This window comes from Varanus komodoensis, unplaced genomic scaffold, assembly GCF_004798865.1.
Source record: "Varanus komodoensis strain SLA01 unplaced genomic scaffold, ASM479886v1 scaffold19, whole genome shotgun sequence".
NCBI lineage: Eukaryota > Metazoa > Chordata > Lepidosauria > Squamata > Varanidae > Varanus > Varanus komodoensis.
Window position 1 is genome coordinate 12,275,580 of NW_025335550.1, and position 19,002 is coordinate 12,294,581.

The 19,002-nt window shown below is 45.4% G+C and overlaps 1 protein-coding gene across 6 annotated transcripts in view; it reads left to right on the forward strand.

Moving 5' to 3' along the window:
- Positions 1-19,002, forward strand: part of NFAT5 (nuclear factor of activated T cells 5) — a 50,484-nt gene that overhangs the window by 10,645 nt on the left and 20,837 nt on the right. The window contains exons 1-4 of one of the 6 annotated variants that reach the window (XM_044427601.1): positions 2,692-2,817; positions 13,352-13,413; positions 13,880-14,447; positions 18,048-18,240. In XM_044427601.1, the coding sequence (XP_044283536.1) occupies positions 13,909-14,447; positions 18,048-18,240 (732 nt within the window). In that variant the 5' untranslated portion in view covers positions 2,692-2,817; positions 13,352-13,413; positions 13,880-13,908. Of the gene's footprint in view, positions 1-2,691; positions 2,818-4,299; positions 14,448-18,047; positions 18,241-19,002 lie in introns of those variants that run through there. The other 5 variants (XM_044427596.1, XM_044427600.1, XM_044427597.1 and 2 more) reach the window with 5 other exon arrangements.

A 19,002-nucleotide genomic window follows, 5' to 3' on the forward strand; every position in this document is an offset into this window, starting at 1 on the left:
GAAGATGGGGGGATATTATGTGCCATAAAGCTGTGTTAGGGCAACCTTATGAAGGAACACCCTAGAAAATGTCCTATCTGGGCAGATAGATAGTAGCTGACAGTTTGGTTGTCTTGAACAGATGAGTAAGAAACAGTCTGGGCTTCATGAGGACAGATCAGCAAATATTGGTCATTTGGATATTATATTTCTACACTGCATTTAATTTATCCATTTCAAAACACATTTGATTACTAACTTGTTGCTTCTTAAAAGGTTGGAATGATTTTTAACAAAATGAGCGTGTCTTGTGCCAATATAATATAGATCTAGGTAAGGTTGTATTTTAGGGATACTCAATCCTAGTGAGAAACCATTTAAACAATATTGGCCGGGATCCAAATAACTATTATGAGCCTATTAAAAGTTGTTATTGCTTAGTGGAACTTTTGACTACCTACTCTGTTTTGAAATGTCCCTTAGTTTCAAAAGTGGTTTGCTCTCTGTTATGGAAGCTTCCTGCTAGAGAAGCAAAAGCCCTCAGACACGTGAGCCTTTGCCTAATGGTGCAGTTCTTTGGCTCCTGGCTGCTGCTTTTGGAACAGAAGAGCTGTGAACTGATTAACATGCTTTTCCCCAAAGGGGATGGGTTTCTTTTAAATCCTTCAAACAAAAGGAAATATTCATTACATTAAAATATAATTAAGAAATTGTGCTTCTCTATTATTTCAGGGCTAAGATAACAATATAAGTCAGATGCTTGGTATATAGAAGCTTATATTATCCCTTCTGAATAAAACGTCCTGTTTTTCAAAGGTGTAGGTATTCCTGGCATTGTACAATGGTAATTCAGTGAGAAATGCTACAGTAAGATACTTGATTATATGTAGAATGTGGCCACTTATTCCTGGCTGTCACAATCTTTAGAAAGCTAATGTGCAACAGGCATGCAAGTGGTATGTTTTCCAGTGGAGTTGCCAGTCATGTTGAGACCACGTTTTAAGTGTTTCTGACTGGGGAAAAATGCTGCCCTGTTACGTGGCAGGAACTGTGGGCGGACTAACGTTCCAGAGCAATTGCCTCCAACATTTCTAAGTGACGATCAGCCACTGAAGATGTTAGGAAACAAGGTCCTAAGAAAAGCCCTGCTGGATCAGACCAAAGATCTGTCTAGCCCAGCACTTCGCACACCGTGCTGCAAGCCAGTTGCCCATGGGATCCCGCAAACAGGATGGATGCAAGCCCTCTGCTTGCCCCAGCTCCTCAGCAGGCATGCCCCCTCTGCCAAATAGGCAGCCACTGGTCGCCGCCCCTCTCACGAATCTGTCCATTTCCTTTTTAAAGTCATCCAGTTTGGTGGCCATCCTCAGTTCCTGTGGCAGCGCATCCCATAATTTAACTGCATGCTGTGTTGCATTTATCTGTTCTGGACCTCCCGCCCATCAGCTTCAAGTGTTATGGGTGAGGGAGAAGAATATCTCCCCCTCTACTTTCTCCACACTAAACATTATTTTACATACCTCTATCATGTCTCCCCTGACTCACCCCTTTTCTAAGCGAAACAGTCCCAGTTGTAGCTGTTCCTCATTGGGGACTGTATCAAAAGCCTTTTGATCCTAGTAAATGGTGGCTATGGGATCACTCCTGTCTACATGCCTAATTGACACTCCTTCACTAATTTGAGAATAAAATGACTAAAATGTTGAAAGCCATCAAAAATAGCATCTATTGATATTTGTTATGGCAATGAATTCTGCAAATTGCACGGTGCTTTCTTATATTGGTTTTGAAATTAAGTGGTTATTGTCCACCACGCACCCACAAATGATGGCTTGGCCATTCTTGTGGTTGCACTGACACACTCCCTTCCTTTGGATTCTCTGGCGGCACAGAGAGGGGGCCTGGGAGAGAGACAGAATCTTTTCTCATCCATGCAGAGTTTTGAGAAGATGCGACACAGTCCTGTGGTGTACGGAAAGGCTGCTGCTTTTCTTAGCTGCTTGGCAACTGCACTGGCTGGAGGGCTGGGCACACTCACCGTAAGACTGGCTGGTGGACGTGTGGGCTCCTCTCGCCCATGTCACTGGCGCAAGGATTCCTTCAGTGCTCAAGAGTAGAATTGGAATGGCTTTCCCCAAAGAGAACCCCCCCCCCCAGTAGATGTGGGCAGGACCTGCTCTGCCGTGTGGAATGCGCCCTGTTCAGGATTCAAGTTGCGTCTTAACTGGTGCAAGTCCACACCTTTCCAAGCACATAATGTGATTCATGTTGGGGAAACATGTGTTTGACAGCAGGCATACTTTTGAAAAATGTAAACATATACAGTTTAATCAATCGATATGTAAAACAGATCTGCGTCTTTGGAAAAATGCATGAAAAAATGCACAAATGTTAATGGGAAAAGAAAACACAATTCTCGTAGTTCAGTATGGATCCAAGATGGAACATGCTTTAAGATGGATGTCAGAAATTTGGCAGGCTACAGTTTTGCTGATTCTCACATCCCTACTATTCACAGTGCTTTTGAGTCTTTATCGATGGTGCAGCAGTGCATAACTTTTCTGTCTTTCATCGACACTGACTTGGACGTTGCCTGTCCTGTTGATTTTGATTCCGCTAATGAGAGATTGGAGAGCTGACCTGTATGTCACTGAGCATGCTGTATTATAGTACAGTGCTGAAATAAACGGATGCTTCTTCCTTTCCTTTCAGAATCTGTCTATGACCTTCTCCCTAAGGAGCTGCAGTTGCCGCCTTCCAGAGAACTCTCGGTAGCATCCATGAGTCAAACAAGCGGTGGCGAGGCAGGTTCACCCCCTCCGGGTGTAGTTGCTGCTGGTAAGTATTTCTCTTGAGTCAGATTAAGCTGTTAATGTATATTAATTGTTGCCAACATGAGCAGTGCTGGAAAAGTTTGCCGTCACAGTTCATGAGAGAGGGAGAAAGACTAGAAGTAGGTGAAATGTTCATGTTATCTCCCCCCCTGCCCCGCCCCTGGTAGTTCAGAGCCACAATAGAGTGTACCCATGTGCTTGCGAGCAAGGGCAGAAAATAAAACCTGCCACAGTATCTTTGGGTTCTGTTCTGCGATGAAAAGACGCAATACTCCATGCCCCTGAGTTATGCTCAAACCATATTACTTAAAACATTCCTTCTGCTTGTTTTCCGTTTTCTTTATTTAGAAAAATGTGGGCCTTTTTTGTAACTCTTGGGCAATTGGTACCTCGAGCCCTTCTCAGCACTGGCTGTACTTTGCACTTTAAATATTCTTGTTAATAGTTGTATTTTGTATTCGATTTCATATTCAGAGAGGTCGGCCTGGTGCCGTCGTTATTTGTTTTTCGGCGCCAGGCTAAGACCTTTTTATTCAAACAATATTTTAACAATGTTTAATATTTATAGGTTTTAATTGTGCAGCTGGGGTGTTTCCGGGTTTTAACTGTATTTATATTATATTTGTTTATTTGTGTGAGCCGTCCCGAGGCTATATAGCAAGGGGACGGCATACAAAAACTTTAAATAAATAAATAAATAAATAAATAAAATATTCCATTCATTAGAACATAGGAAAGGTCCCTCTAGTGCAGGATTCTGAGTGTGGACAACCTCCCACTCGTGTTCCACAGGAACTAGTATACAGAGACCTACTTCCTTTGATACAAGAGGTAGCATATAACCCTCATGGCTAATAGTCATTGGTAGCCTTATCTTCCACAAATGTACATCATTTCTGTTTAAAGCCCCCAAATTGTGGTGCTCATCACTCCATCCTGTCATAGCAAATTCCACTGTTGGGCTGCACAGTGCGTGCATGTGCTGAATCTCCCAGGGATCAGCTCGTGGAAGGAGCCCGAAGGGAGGGGAGCAAAACAGCACCCTTTATATTTCCTCTTTCGCAAGCATAATTTTGTACCCACGATCACCTCCCCCTCTCACTCACCCTGTTTCTAAGCTAAACAGCCCCGGGCGTTGAAAGTTTTCCTCGTAAGGGTGTCGCAGCTCCTGAATCGTTTTATTCTGGACCCTCTCATGGACCAAAAAGGTACCGCAGACTGTGCTAAGCCCATAGTCTGTGCAGCAGGAGCAGTCGAGTGGCTGGGGAGGGAGAAGCCGCTCTCAGCGCAGTGGGCTGGGCGTCTCATGCAACGCGCGGCACTCTGCCTGGAGTGCCTTCCGCAGTACGGCTCAGCGTGCAGCATGAACCGCTTGCTTTGACGGCACAAGGCCTACACCTCGAGTAGAAACTTTACAGCACTGTTCCATGTTGAAGTGTTTGAACACTTTTTTCTAATGAAGTCTGTGGATTTAATTGTGTATTAGGAAAGATTGGTCATGAGATCAAAGACTGCTTCACGTTACAAATCTGCAAATCATCCAGCATAGTTTCCTCCTGCACAGTCAAGAGAGCAGAAACAGCAAGATCTTTTGAAAACTGCTACCACCTTGAATCCACAGATGTTTACTGTTGATTTTCATACTTTGAGATCATTTTCAAACTTCTTAAGGACTTGATGAGGAGAACTAAGTGTCTGTTATTTCTAGCCTTTAAGTTGTCTGACAGTCAATCCACTTCCTTTCAAAAACTGAACATATGAAGAAAAAAAGCACATTATATAAGAATATTTATAATAAGGGCAATATTGCTTGAATCCGAAGGGTTTTTCAGTATGGCTTCCAAAATATTTGGCAAGCAATCTCTTCTCCAGACAAATACAGGTCAAATATTTCTCTCTCATTTACAAAATAAAATGTTAAAGTCCTAGCTTCAAAGAAATACCCTGGTTTGCCTTGGCCTGTGCCCTATACGGCAGAGATGGGCAACCATAACTCAGAAACGGGGTGCCGTCTCCCAGGTTGCCCCCTTTCTTTCTCCTCATGTTCCGTCCTTCCCCTATGTCACAACTGTGCTAGAGCAGAGACCGTGTGGGGACGACCCTCCACACATGCCCCGTTTCCTGCTTCAGTCCAGGGAAATGCTTGGAATTGGGACATGTGGGAAGCGCCATTCCTGGGGGCCCCTTTCCCCAGCAAATTGGCCTTTAATCCGGAGCAAAGTTTACATTCTGTGCCTCCACCCTACTCGGTTGGCCGGTGGTGGGGGAAGGGATGCCCTTAGCATGTAGGGTGGTACGTTCCACTCTCCCCATCTCTGTGTGTGGAGAGTGGGGGGAGCGTCCCTTTGAGAAAAGCTGCGTGAGAGTGTGCATGTGTCGGGTCAGGGTGCCTGTATCTGTGTGCATGCAGGCAGTCTGTGCATAGTCAAAGTCCCCAGCTTATTACCCATGTGATCTTCAGGAGCCCAAAAGTTGTAAAAGTTGTTCCTGAACTGGTGGCATACGCTCAGTGCTTTCATCGTTCAGTCAAGCCCCCTGGACGTGTGAGTTAAAACTGACATTAAACCTTGTTATTGATACGACAATAGTACTGGGCCTAGCCATAGTAGGGTGCAACTCCAGGTATTTCTGCTGAGGCCAGTAGGATCCTCATAAAAGTCAACTGAAAAATTGTGGCTTTACAATGTAGCGATAAATAGTCAGTAAAAACTAGTAGGGATGGAAATTGCAAAACAAGACCAAACAGCTACAGTTTTAAAAAGCTGTTTCCCCTGATTTTTAAAAAGTTTATTTGGCTTGCGATTTTGTCAGCTGCAAGTGTTAAAAAGACACTGAAGGACATTCACTCTTGTAAGCAGGCACTAGCATGATCACTGAAGCATATCTGATATCTAAGAGTTCTGAGTATTTTATTTAGATACTGACAAAATAAAGGAGAAGGCCAAAATGCAGAGATTCTACATGGGGGAAATCCTAGCAACTTGGCTTAAGGACCCTCCTGTCAGCTTACTGGATTCTTAAGAATGGTGTTTGGACTTGATCCATTATCATAGCTCCAAGACAGATGTCCTTCCCAGACGTCGGGTGAGCGGAAACCTTAGTTTCAAGCACAACACCGGGGCATTTGTGTTGTTCTGCTCCCTCCCTGTAGACAATTCAGAAAGCATAAAAGGAGAGAACCTGACAAGGACTCCGGGAGCCTTCGGAAATTCTGGAATTCTGACTGGCCGTCACTAGCCTGGTCACAGTACTGTGCCCAGCATCCTTTGAGAGTAGCTGATTTTTCTTCTTGGAGAGAACTCCCATTTCCAAGCGCAGGCCACTTCCATCCTTTTGAAGCAGCCATTACTTTTGCAGCTTAGTTTACCTACCCAGGTGCCTCCAAGTCTTGTTAAGGTGGGCCGGTTACTTAAGAGGAAGGTATGAACACAAGGCAGCCTTTCCACAGCCCCACAAACTCGTCGTGTCTGTACAGAGCTCTCGAAATCTACCTGAGGGTATTTTTCCTTTTATTGAGAAAATCGGAGAAAGTTGTGGCTAGGGAAGGGATGCTTGTGAGATTAAAATAATTTTTAAAAGGGGGCCAAGAATCACCCTTCAATCATTTTGGCCCTATCAGGTAGATGAGGAAAGATTCCTATCAGCCACATGAGCAAGTGGCTGGAAGGGAAAGGTGACCCCAAGTAATTTAGAGCTGTGAGAACCCATTCCTTTATGTCCTAAATCACTATTTTTAACAACTGCTCTTATTTTGATATGACAGAGCTTCAAAATATTTTTAGGAATTCAAGTTTGTTACCTCAGGCAGCCCCTTTAAAGCTGGCTGCAGTTTCTTCACAAAGCTAAGAAAGTGTTCTGTGTTTTGTTGGCGATGTGTGGAGCTCCCTCTCCCTCATTTCAGCTGCCTGATGCAGTTGCCCTTGCTGGTGCCAGTGAGTAGATTAAGAGGTGAGGCCCCGTGAAAAATATTTTCCTTATTTAAGACTTAACTTCATTTGTTCTCTGCTTCCCTAGCCACAGGGTGACACAATATCTGGCTGCAAATCAGATTGCCCCAGGCCTGTCTTTCAGTGCTTTGATCTCAGGCTCTGGGACACATAAGCGGGTTACATAAAGGTTTGCTGCAGTTAACTTCAGATTTCTGGAGGAACGGGATTGGCTGATCTCAGGTATGAGGGCCTGCAAGAACAGACTGCTAGTTCTGCTACTACCGTTTGGCTTCCAATTTGCAAATCATTCCAAACCATTTTAAAACTAAGTCTTGGTAACTGGGTTTTAAAGAGCATATTTGATTATTTTAACATAAAAGGTGTGTTTCATATTCATCAATCCAAATATGAGGTGGCTTCTTTGCAATCAACCAACTAGCAATCTAGAATTTTCAGATAGTCCTCTGCTTCTTTCTGAATCTGCTTGATGGACTGTAGTTAAGCGGGGAAGAAGTGCCTGTCTCTTAAAGTCAGGTAGGCCTCAGTCGTATGTGTATGTTTGTGTGTGATGATCTGAAGAGCTTATTCTTTCCCTGCCGTCAGCCTGCTGCTAGCTGTGTCTGGCCAGAAGTAAAGGGCTGTGTAGCTGGAACATTTCTCAAGAGTGCCCCAGTGACGTGAAGAGTTAAAAACATGCCACGAATATAGCTCTGAAGAGTGACTGGGCGCAACACTTTCTAGGCAGTTCTAGGGCTGTGCCTGCACAAGGTAAATGAGAACGCGGACACACTAGCCAAACCAAACTTGCCAGAGACAGATCAGGTTTTGCTTAGAGGAGAGCCACTGAATTCAGTGGGCCAAGTTGGCCATGACTAACTCAAGTCCCATTAATTGAATGGACTACTTCAGTTTTACAAGGATTGGATTCCAGGCAATTTATTATTCATCCTTGAGTCTGGACTGCTAGTGAAGTTGAATTTTTCATAGCCATTTACCATATTTTTGCAACCTTTCTGAACGCATTCTAACTAAAAAACCAACCTGATACATAAGGGCTGTGCAGTTTTTCAGAAACTGATGATAAAAGGGGCACCTTAGAGAGAAGTCATTTGATTTTACATATATATATATATATATATATATATATATATATGAATAAAGGATTGTCTTCCTTCCCTTTTTGTGTGATTAATGAGACCTGAGGCACAGCATGCACAATGCCAAATAATACCCCAGAGCACCTACAGTTAGAAGCTAGTTCTGGTAAAATTCTCTAAGTAGTGATTTTCAGCTTGGAGGTGTCAACTGTTCTGGCAAAGGGGGGGACTCAGACTGATTTAGTCTGTCTCCTAAGGGCAGGTCTGTCTTCCTGTGCACTGGCATGGTGCCAGATCAAACTCTGCTCTGAGCAGTGCCAGTTGTTTTAGGCTTATAATGACATACAAATTATCCCAGAGAGGCAAAGGAGATTCGGTGTCTAGTTAGCTTTGTGTCTCTTTGGCTGCCCTATGGAAAGTATCTGTTTGAGTTGATTTGCAGTTTGGACTATACATATTTTACACAATTCACTGAAGAATAGCCCTTATTAGACATGTACACCTACTTTCTCTGTTGGTCAAATCCAGTGAAAGCAGATCTGTGTTTGTCAGTGCCTACCTCTTTTCTAGTTTTAAGCATCTTTGTTTTCTTGACTGACGTAGTTATATTAAAATTTGCATTCTCTAAGCTCCTGAACCAGACCATTGTTCTTGTAGGAGCTTCTGGGCTGGGCTGTGAGTGTGTGCTTCTAATGAGCAGCCGTTGCGGTATTTTTGTTAATACGCATGGCAAAATCTCTGTGGGTTTATGAGCCCTACCAGTTTGGTGAATGATGACCATAGTGTACATGTGTCTTGTGTAAAAACAACAAGATGGATCAAGATGGCATTTTGGAAGGACCTGAGAGGACAAACCTTTTCTTTTCTGGAAAAATGCTAAAGTTTTTTCCATCAAGAAGGCATAGCGCTATTTACCTGCTTGTGAATATACTTGGAGAGGCAGGGAAGTAAGCATGAGGGTCCTGATTCCAGCTTGCTGGTTGGCTGTTTCTTATTTTCACTCTTGGGTGTCAGACCATCCAGTCTGAATTGTTGAACGTGAACCACCCAACAAAAGTTCCAGGTAAGAAAAAACTACTTGTGCATCTCTGAACATGATTGTCAAAGCAGGGAGAATCTGGTCCCTATTCTATTAAATGCTACTTGTTTTTGGCACTTGAATGTAAGGGGGAACTTATTATTGTTGGGGGTGTAATGTAAGTTATCAAACTACTTTGAATCTACCTTGAACTTTTAAAGTAAATTGCTTTGTGATATTTGCTGGGCTGCTAGTTTTTTTCTCTATTAATACACTTAACTTGCATTCTAGCTCCGCCATTCAGAGACAGGCATCGTGTGGTGGGTTGTGTGACAGTGTCTGTCAATAGTGAAGACAAATAGTACCAGAGACACTTAACCCATCCAATCTCACCCAGGGTATAGGTCGGTCTCGTTTTTAGACTTCTTCATAAGTCTTTCCTTTCTTTTTGTTTTTGATTTGTTTATAAATAGTGGATTGACTGAAGCTAAACTCTTACAAAGTTTTTGACTTTACTTCAATAAATGAAGGTGAAAAAAACAAAGACGAAGCTGGCACGGAAGGTGTCGGGAGCAGGTTTGCAGCCACTTTGTATATCCCAGTCCATATTTCTGCATTTGACAACCCAAGAGCTCATGTTCTTCTGTCTTGATTATGAAACGATGTCTTTGTATTCACTGGTCTTTCAAAATTCACACACAACAAGTTCTGGACAATATTGGAAGTGTCAACTGCCAAGGAAATACAATTCCATAAATGACCCATACGCAGGAAAGGGCACTGGGGATTAGAACCTGCCAAACCCTCAGGGTCACCCTGTGCTGCTGAATGCTCATCTTTGCATAGAGAGCGGGGCAAGGGTGAGAGGGTTAGTTCTTTTATCAGCTGCTTGTGCATTGCAGTGGTTTGCAGAGAGATGGCTAGCAATTTGCAAGGCACAAGCAAATGTTGCCTTTTGATCTCTCATGGTCTTCACTTTGGGAGGTGACTTCTATTTGCCACTTATTTTCTTATCACTCGACTGATTGCTTGCTCCTCTTGGAGAGCCCTGTGGCCCTGAAGGGCTCATGTTGAAAGAGGGCCCCCAGGTATCTCAGGAATAGAAATGGCCACATTTCGGCTCTGCCCAAAGATTGCAAATCCTTTGGTGCTTTGCAGTGAGAAAGGACATCGAGGTTTAAAAGAGCTTAATATCTTATAGTCTTAAGTCCCTCAAGGTTGTGGAAAACTTTTATAACTTTAGGTAGTCATAACTCAGGAGCTCATAACCTCTTTAATTTGGCCAGCTCTGAGCTCTTGATTGTTACTCAGATGAGAGGAGAAGCTTTAAAAACTCTGCCTTCCCTCAAAATGAAACTAGCATTTGTATGAGGAGCTGCTCGATGGCTGAGGGCGTGAGCAAGGGTCGTTGCCAGCTGATCCAGTTCGGCTCTGTCACTGTGGCGCAGAGCAGACGTAGCCCTTGCTGTGCGCTGAACTGGCCTGCTTTGGTTTCCTCCTTTTCTGAAACAGAGAACTGGGCCAAGAAGGCGGCAGGACTTGCTGTGCGTTCTTGAACTGCATTTGTTACCAGCTTGGAATACTGATGGTATTGGAGCTCAGTGTTTTGAGCGTCCAGTGTGATCTCTCTTGTTTGGATCTTGGATGAATTACTTACCAAATGACTTGCACAGATACTGTGTATTGCAGCCTATGTCACCATGCCTCCGGAGACTGTCATAAAATTTACTTGGCATGTGATTGTAATTCTGAAATGGCTTTTTAAGATGTAATTGATCCTTGTTAGTATGTAATTCTGTATTTCACAAAATGCAGTAAAAATATCCAAACCTCCCCCAACATTGAGTTTGTGCTTATTGGGCTGGGACTCTGGGGGCCTAGAGAATACGGGGAAGTTCTTGAAGAGAGTATGGGCAGTTCCACACTTGCTCTTGACCGTGCGGTTGCCACGTCAGGTGTAGAAGGCTTGCCTCCTAGTATCCTCCTTCCTGGATCCAACCCATTTCCTCTTGGCTTGGACATAAGTAACTTAATGGCCAGCAGTTTGGAGGAACCAGAACTTGCGCTGAGAGCATCCTGGCTTGGGACAAGTGAAGAAGCGTGTGTCTCCTTATGTCTGATCAGGACTGCTTCGATGTGGAATGATCAGTCAGGGGCTTGCCATTTCATTGCAACGTCAAATTTAGCTAGCTCACACTGTGCTGAAACAGTGGCTTTGCTACGGGAGAGTAAGCATTCCTTTCGGTTCTTCTCCGTGGCCTCTGTGCACCACACATGCGCGCCTTGCGCACTCGTTTCGGTTACTTAGTGCTTCGATCTTTTGCTCAGCCCGATTCAACTGAAAGGCATGAAGTTTATCTGCAAACTTCAAATATGACCGTAAGCTGTTAGGCCTCGGTGACATGCTATATTCTTAAATCTTAAATGGTGATACAGTTAGCTTCTCTTAATTGGCGTGACTAAACCTGTTAATTTTTTTAAAAAAATGATGAAAGCTGTTAGTTTATAACATGGTGCAGCTTTGATTAAGTAAACCAAGCAATTATTTAACATTTCCATTAATGCAATTATTTAACATTAGTTGCATCTGCATGATGGATGCAAAGGGATAACAATGGGAAGGTAGACTCCTGTTGTAGATGTAGACTTACATCCTCCCTTCCAAATTCTCTGCAAAACATCATTAATTAGAAGAGGCTCCCAGATACTTGACTTTCTGCTGACATTTTGTTTAATAGAATGTAGGGATCAGTGGCTTTCTTGATAGGATCATTCATTTCATATGAACTCCCTCTGCAGGATATCATCCTGCTTGGCAAAACTGCTGTCGTGTGGACTGGTGTGAGACATGCTAAACCCTTCCATTCTAGGGTGCGTCTTTTTCAGAGCTGGCGCAATGTCTTCCCCGTACCGCGCTCTGAAGACCATGTGTGCCAGTGTAACAGGCTGGTCCCAACACCCAGACTCAGAGGATGAGCTCCTTACACCTTGCATCAGAGATGAGGCTGCCTCCCTGCTTGCCTGTCCCTCTTGCGGTCATCTTTGTCTTGGGCAGAAATCCAGAGATTGGCACAATTCTGCATGGGGCTTCTGCACTCAGGGAGAGAATTTATGTGGCAGTGCAAGTGTGCAGCATTGTTCCTGCATGCATTACTTTCCTCAGCGCATGTAGAACATCTGATGTATGTGAGCTGCATACTTATGTTTCTTAGTGGGTATGTGTTTAAAAACAAAATAAAAGCTAGTGCTGTTTTAACACAAACCAGATAGAAAAAGGAAGCATATTCAGTAGCAACCTGTTCTACCTCAAAGTGGCTGCAAATCGGCAACTATAGTCACTGAAATTAGCAGTTTTTATATCATTCTAAGGAAAGCACTGCATTAATGCATGATATAAAAAGGATTTGAGAAATGTGTGTTTTTTTTAAAATGAAAATGCAGTTCTGAGTGACTGAATCTTCCCATTTCAGCCACTGCATTTGCCAAAGAACAAGCTGGAAAATGGAACTGGTATCTGTCAGTGGCTCCAGATTATTCCACAAATTAGCTGGAGATGGGGTGGGAGCAGCTCAGAGGGACCAACGTGGTGGTGGTACCCAGCAGATAAATTTTCTCCTGAAATCTTAATAACAAATGCTGAACAGATTAGGTTTCTTAATCTATACTTCTTGCATTTCTTAATGCCATGCAAACTTACTCAGTTAAAATGTCAGCATGTTTGATCATATACCATTAGATAAGCATGCAGTTGCCTGTTAAAAGCAAGCTTTAAAATGTACAAGGACCTTTAATAGCTAAAATATACAGCAGAATAATTCAGTTCAGTGACTTATTAGAAGTCTTCACTAGTTAAGGAAAACATTGACTATCTTGCTTGCTCTCTTTAGACTACTGTCAATTTAATACAGCTATTGGTTAGCTCATTATTCTGAGATAGGCTGATGGGCCAACTTTGGTTGTTCGTGGGATCGAGTTCTGGGACACGTACAGGCGGAAGCGTCCCACCATTTTCTTAACTCTGAGCAGTTACTTTGATTTCCGGCTTGCTACTGAGCCCCTGGGTCCAGTGAGTCACCTTGTACCCAAGAGCCCCGCGTGACTGTTCTGCTTTGTAAGACACCTACGTACCCACAGTGGCCCTGCACATAAATCTGTTAGTCAGGCTGGGACACTTTCTGGCAGCGCTTCGCTGTCTTCCCAGGGACGGCCCTCCACTGAGGATGCCGCTGGTCATGCGGAGGGTGCTTGCCTTTTCTGGGGTCAAACCAACAGATTCCAGTGGAGGTGGCCTGATCCTGCGCCTTCCATCTTTGTGCCTTTTGGTACGCAGCATGCCATGATTTCAGATTTCCCTAAAGCCAAACATGGTGATTGGTACCAGTTCCATTTTGTTGCCGTTAAAGCTATTTTTATATTTCATTTCTCATTTAATAATTGATATCTGGAATAATCAGCAGCTCTCTTCTCATTTATTTTCTCATATTTTTATTCCAGGATTTGCCTCTGAAGCAGGGAGTGTCTGCATTAAAAATGACCTGTAGTTCTCTGCTTCATAGGTTAGAAACTTATTTTAATACTTTGTGGCTAAGCACAGTCCCACCTTTTTCAAAAATTTCAGAAGCCAAATAATTGGCATAAAATGTGGCCTGAAGGTATGCATCTTGCCTTGGGGTTTCTATCATTTTGGATAAAGTGGCTTAAACACACAGTCCAGCAGAGGCAATAAAAGTAGTTGTGTTTGCTTGCAGCCTTTGTCTGACTTAAAGGATTAAAACAAAAAAAAAAACCTTATTGCCACATTTACAAACATGAACATACTGTTTGGACTCTATTTCTGAATACTTCTGCATTGCTTAAGCCTTACATAGCTTGAAGTATTCAAATTCCAAAACAAGCCAAATTCTAAAGCATTTGTTTGGGGAAAAAAATCAGTCCACCAATCGCATTATTTCAAAGGGACTGCTATAGCCAGCACAGTCACAATCATGTACCCTGTATTTACTTCTAAATTGTACACCGCAGATGCTTCTTCAGCTCCCTCCTCTTCCTCCATGGGCGGTGCTTGCAGCTCCTTTGCCACCTCTTCCAGCCCCACCATTTACTCTACCTCAGTCACTGACAGCAAAGCTATGCAAGTGGAAAGCTGCTCCTCAGCCATGGGGGTAAGTACCAGAGGGGTAAGTGACAAGCAGTTAACCAGTAACGCAGTCCAGCCGCAGCCGCAGCCACAGTCCATGCCGAAGAGGCACACGGTCCTGTACATCTCGCCACCGCCGGAGGATTTGCTGGACAACAGCCGGATGTCCTGCCAGGACGAGGGGTGCGGATTGGAGTCCGAGCACAGCTGCAGTATCTGGATGGAAGACTCGCCTTCCAACTTCAGTAACATGAGCACCACTTCCTACAATGATAACACTGAGGTGCCACGTAAATCCCGTAAGCGAAATCCAAAACAGAGGCCGGGGATCAAACGGCGAGACTGTGAAGAGTCGACCATGGATATCTTTGATGCTGACAGTGCCAAAGCGCCTCATTATGTCCTTTCTCAGCTCAGCACGGACAGCAAAAGCAACCTGAAAGCAGGAAATGGGTTGGTATCTGCCTTTATGTTCTATCAACATATGTTTTAAACAAAACCAAAGTGAAAACATTGCCTTGACTTTTCCCTAGAGTTCAGCTCAGGTTCTCGCTCAGAAATATATGGAACTAAGTTCAATGGCTTCTTACACTAAACTGCCAGGGGCACATTGGTGATGTTAGGGTACGTTCTAGCAAATGTAGCAGCCATTGAACTAATCAGACCAGGAACAGTTGCCTCGCACTTCCCTGTGGAACCCGATTAGTGGATAGAAAGCTTTCCAATAAAGCATATTAAAAACGTAATCCCTGAAGCTGCGATCGGCTCCTCCATGTCTTCCTCCGCAGTGCCACACAAACTGTGTGTGAGGATCTAAATCTGCACCTCGCCTACTTCCGTTTCACTCTCTCCATCAATTAAAGACAGCCGGTACTGTGCCTGTGACATTAACACGTACTAAAATGTTAAGATGTGCTGAACCAGATTTGTGTTCCATGTCACCTCAGTTCTGTATCCGACTTTTCAGAAATAAATCTCTGATCCTGTTTTGCTGTGTGCCTCTCGGTTGTGTGCATGTGCGAGTGTGTTGTCTGTGGTCCTGCCTGGGTTGTGGTTTCTCATCTCTTCCACTTCGCACTGTCCCGCTTAGTTGCACCTTAGCTGAGAAAGCCTGGTTTAGATCCGGAAATCCCACTGCATGAGCAGGAGGTCACAGGACCCTCCGCTGGCCTTTGTGAGCGGCGGCAGGGAGAGAGTGATGGCCATCGCCCGAAAAACTGGCGGTGTGCACACAGAGCGTTTTCCGCTCGTACGGGGGTCTTTGAATCCAAGCCATCGTCCACGGCTTTATTATCCCCACCTGTGGCTCGTAATCAGACAGTGGGCTTATTTTATGTCCTGTATGTGTTTGTGGTGTGTTCTTGTTTTTACACTTGGACTTGTGGGTATTAAACTGAAGTGGGGCTGGGGAAAGAACTTGTCCATCCAAAGGAAAGGCCCCTTCAGTTTGCGTTTTCTGTGCTGTTCCTGTTCCATACTTAAAATAACACATTGCAAAGGCATATTATAAGAAACTCTCCAGGGGTTTTTAAGCTGCTGAAGAACCTTTTTGGGGTATGACTGGGTAGCCTTTTCCATGCAACCTGACCTGAAATACTGTGTCACTTTCTCTCTGCAGAAAACTCAGTAAGAGCTCTACAAGGAAAAAAATAGACTTAAATGAAAATTTCAGTTTTGTCCTGCAGATTCCAGAACTGGCCAGTCTTCCCAAACCCATACTCCAAGTGAGATAGAAGGCCTAGGCAAGTTTTAGAGCAGGCATGGAGCACCTGTGGCCTTTGAGCGTCCCTGGGCTCCCGCTGCCATCGCCCCTGACCGTTGGCCATGCTGCCTGGGCTGATGGGGCAGAGCGTGGCAACGTCTGCAGGACCAGACACTTCCCCCTCCCTGGTTGGCAGGCTGTGAGTTCAAGGAAGTAATTTTAGGTTCTGAAACGGAGCAGTCGGGTCCTGTGCGCATCAGCTCAGAAGCAAGCTGCACTGGATTTATTGGGACTTACTCCCGGGTGTTTATAGGATTACTGTTTAAAGCTCTGCCTACCTCTCCTAACTGATGTGAGGAGCTCCTGTCGTATAATGGGATTACTCTGGTATCTCGTAACTTTGGCAGCAAAAGAGCTGCCAGAATTGAGCAGGGGTTTGGTTTGAAAGAAATCACTCTCCACCTGTCCTAAGGATGGTGAGTGCTACTTGCCTGTGGCGACCCGTGAGCTTCATAGCTAAGCTGCAGCTTGAACCTCAGTGGGAAGTCATCTCTCGGGGTGCTGTGTGCTGGGGCAGGTGGCCCTTGCAGCATCCAGCGAGGCTCGTGGCCGCGGCTGGCAGGGACAGCAGCGGTGGCCTTCCTTTCTTCCAGGCAGAGACCTGCGGTTGTTGGGTGAGACTCGCTGGAGCACAGCCACCCCAAAAGGCCAGGGCAGCCCTGTGAGGACAGCGCCTCCCGCTTGGCCTGTGGAGGCTCAGCGTGCTTCCTGGAGCATCCTTCTGACCCAGCCCGCCGGGCCCAGGCACTGGAGGCCGTGCCGTGCCCCCTGAGGCCCCCAGATCTGGGTGGGAGCAGAACCATGGGCGGTCTTCGGCATCCTGCATTCGGAGAATTCCCAGCAGCCTCTCCCAGTGCCATTGCCCGTTCCTTGAAGGCGAGGGGGAAACATTTTTGAAGCTGTGAAAGCAAACAAAGGGCGATTCTAAGCATGGCCCTGGCCTCCTCGTGCAGGCCTTGCTGGATCCTGAGCTAGGCCCTTTTACTTCAGGGTGACCTTGTGCAGCACGAGAACTCGGGGCTTAGGGCTGAGTTCCCAGTGCAGCTCCCAGACAACAGTGCTGGAAACAGGAGCCCCGCTGCACGTGTTCTGTCCATTAAAGCAGCGTTAGTTGTGGAAAAGAGGTGGCTCTCTAACCAATAAATCAGCCCGATCCCCTGCCAGAGAGTGTCCGTACACTTGAACTGCTGCAAGGTCAGACGCAGAGCTAGCGCAAAGCTGCCCTGCCTTTTAGCGTGGAGGTGCGCTGCTTCACCTTGGGTGCCATACATTAGCCGCTGCAGCGAGGTTTATTTTGTCTCTCACCTTCGGAAAGGACAGGGGGGCCTTCTGTGTAGCTAAACAGACACCTGCTTAACTGAATCAGTCTATGAGTAATTTCTGCTCTACCCAAACAAATACAAGAAACAGGTTCATTTCAGCCTGGTGCAGTAAATGTATGTTTTTTCTTCTATTAATATGTTTGTTTTAAAGAGAAAATGTAAGTGCAGTTAATCTTACTCAAGTGTCATTGGCTGTAACGGGAGCTATGCACTTGTTTAACCCTCCCCTCTCTTTGAAATTACGGGGGTGTTCCAAGTGTTGGTGGATCGAGTCTGTTTATATATATGCAGATGCAATCTGTGGTAAAGCAGAAGTAACATCTAGCAGCAATGTTGTCGATAATGCAGCCCAACTGTGGATAGTATGAATAGTTTTGCTGCCATATAGTGATTAAAAGGCTATTACCTTCAAATGGTTTTAAAGGCTTACATGGGATTGTTGTATTTCAGAACTCGCATTCCACACAAAAGGGATAGATTTCAACTCTGTACATTTAAAGAGTGGATTCTGCTGAACCATATGCATTTATTTATGTAATTAGTGCCTAGGAAATTTCTTCAGAAATGACGTAACCACTCTTTGTTTGAAATGGCTGCAATTAGTGAGGAAGCGTACAGTAAACTGTTCGAGGATGGCTGTCCTCAGAGGCCAGCCGGCTGGATGTGAGCTGGCTCGGTTCCCTTCCATAGTACAGTGTACGTGTATCGCCATAGATGTGAGAAGGAGACAAGTGTAATCTCAGGCCAGGTCCTCTAATTGCAGTGCTGCAGGTCCGTGCTGTGGAGGGGATGCCACCCGCCTCCCTCCATGTGGCTCCACTGCCCATATCCCTGCTCCGTGGCTTGAAACAGGCTCATTTAGAGTTGGCCCAGGCCCGTGTGTCTCTCCCCGTCCTTTCAGCCAGGCTTTGCTCCTTTTCCAAGGAAGGCCTCTGGTAACATGTTCACTGGTCTGCTTTAACACCTCAGAACACCCGAAGCCCCAAAAGCAGCTGGAGGAAAGAAAAGCCCCATGTTATGTGGCCAGTACCCTGGGAGAAGTGAAGGCAAGGAGCTGAAGATAGTCGTTCAGCCTGAGACCCAGCACAGAGCTCGCTACCTGACGGAGGGCAGCCGGGGCTCAGTGAAAGACAGAACGCAGCAGGGATTCCCGACCGTCAAGGTAAGCCCGACCAGGAGGGCGTGGGAAGGGCCAAAGCAGCACCGGCGCTGGGGGCTGCCGAGGCTGCTGCTGCTGCTGCGGCTGCTTCGGGGTGGCTCTGCGCCCAAGGCAGCATTTTGGCTTGGTCCCCCAGGCCTTGGTGGGCCTCTGTGGTGGCAAAGGGTCGCTCCGGGCCAGCGAGCGTCATTTGGTAGTGATCTTGTCATTCTCACTTTCAAATGGCACAAAAATAGAATTTGTGTATATAGTTCCATATTTCACAGGGATGTGGCTGTTTTGTTGTTTGGAGAGGAAAGAACTGGATGTTTCTTGACTTAGTACAGGGGAGGCTTTCTTGGAGGATGTGTAAATATAGACTGATAGCTGCTCTCGGCTCTTAATCTTCAGATGAATGCACAGAGCACAGCCTGTGAGTCAGTTCACAGGAACTGAGCGCACTGCCGGGCACCCATGCTCCCCAGGGCCTCGGAAAAGGTGCGAGGAAGCCCCCGGAAGCGCTGCCAAAGTTGAATGGGCCCCGGGCCTGCCGTGGCTAAGTCTGACTGGCAGAACATTACTGGTGTGTAACTGGGGAGGCAGTGTGGTGTAGTGGCTAAATGCATGGGACTCAGGCAATCTGGGCTCTAGTCCCCGCTCAGTTAGGGAGCTTTGGGCCAGTCACAGACTCTCAGCCCTTCCTGCCTCACAGAGTTGTTGTTGTGGGGATAAGATTGAGAGCAGCAGGAGAAGAATTATGCAAAGCACGAACCTGTTGCCCTCCAG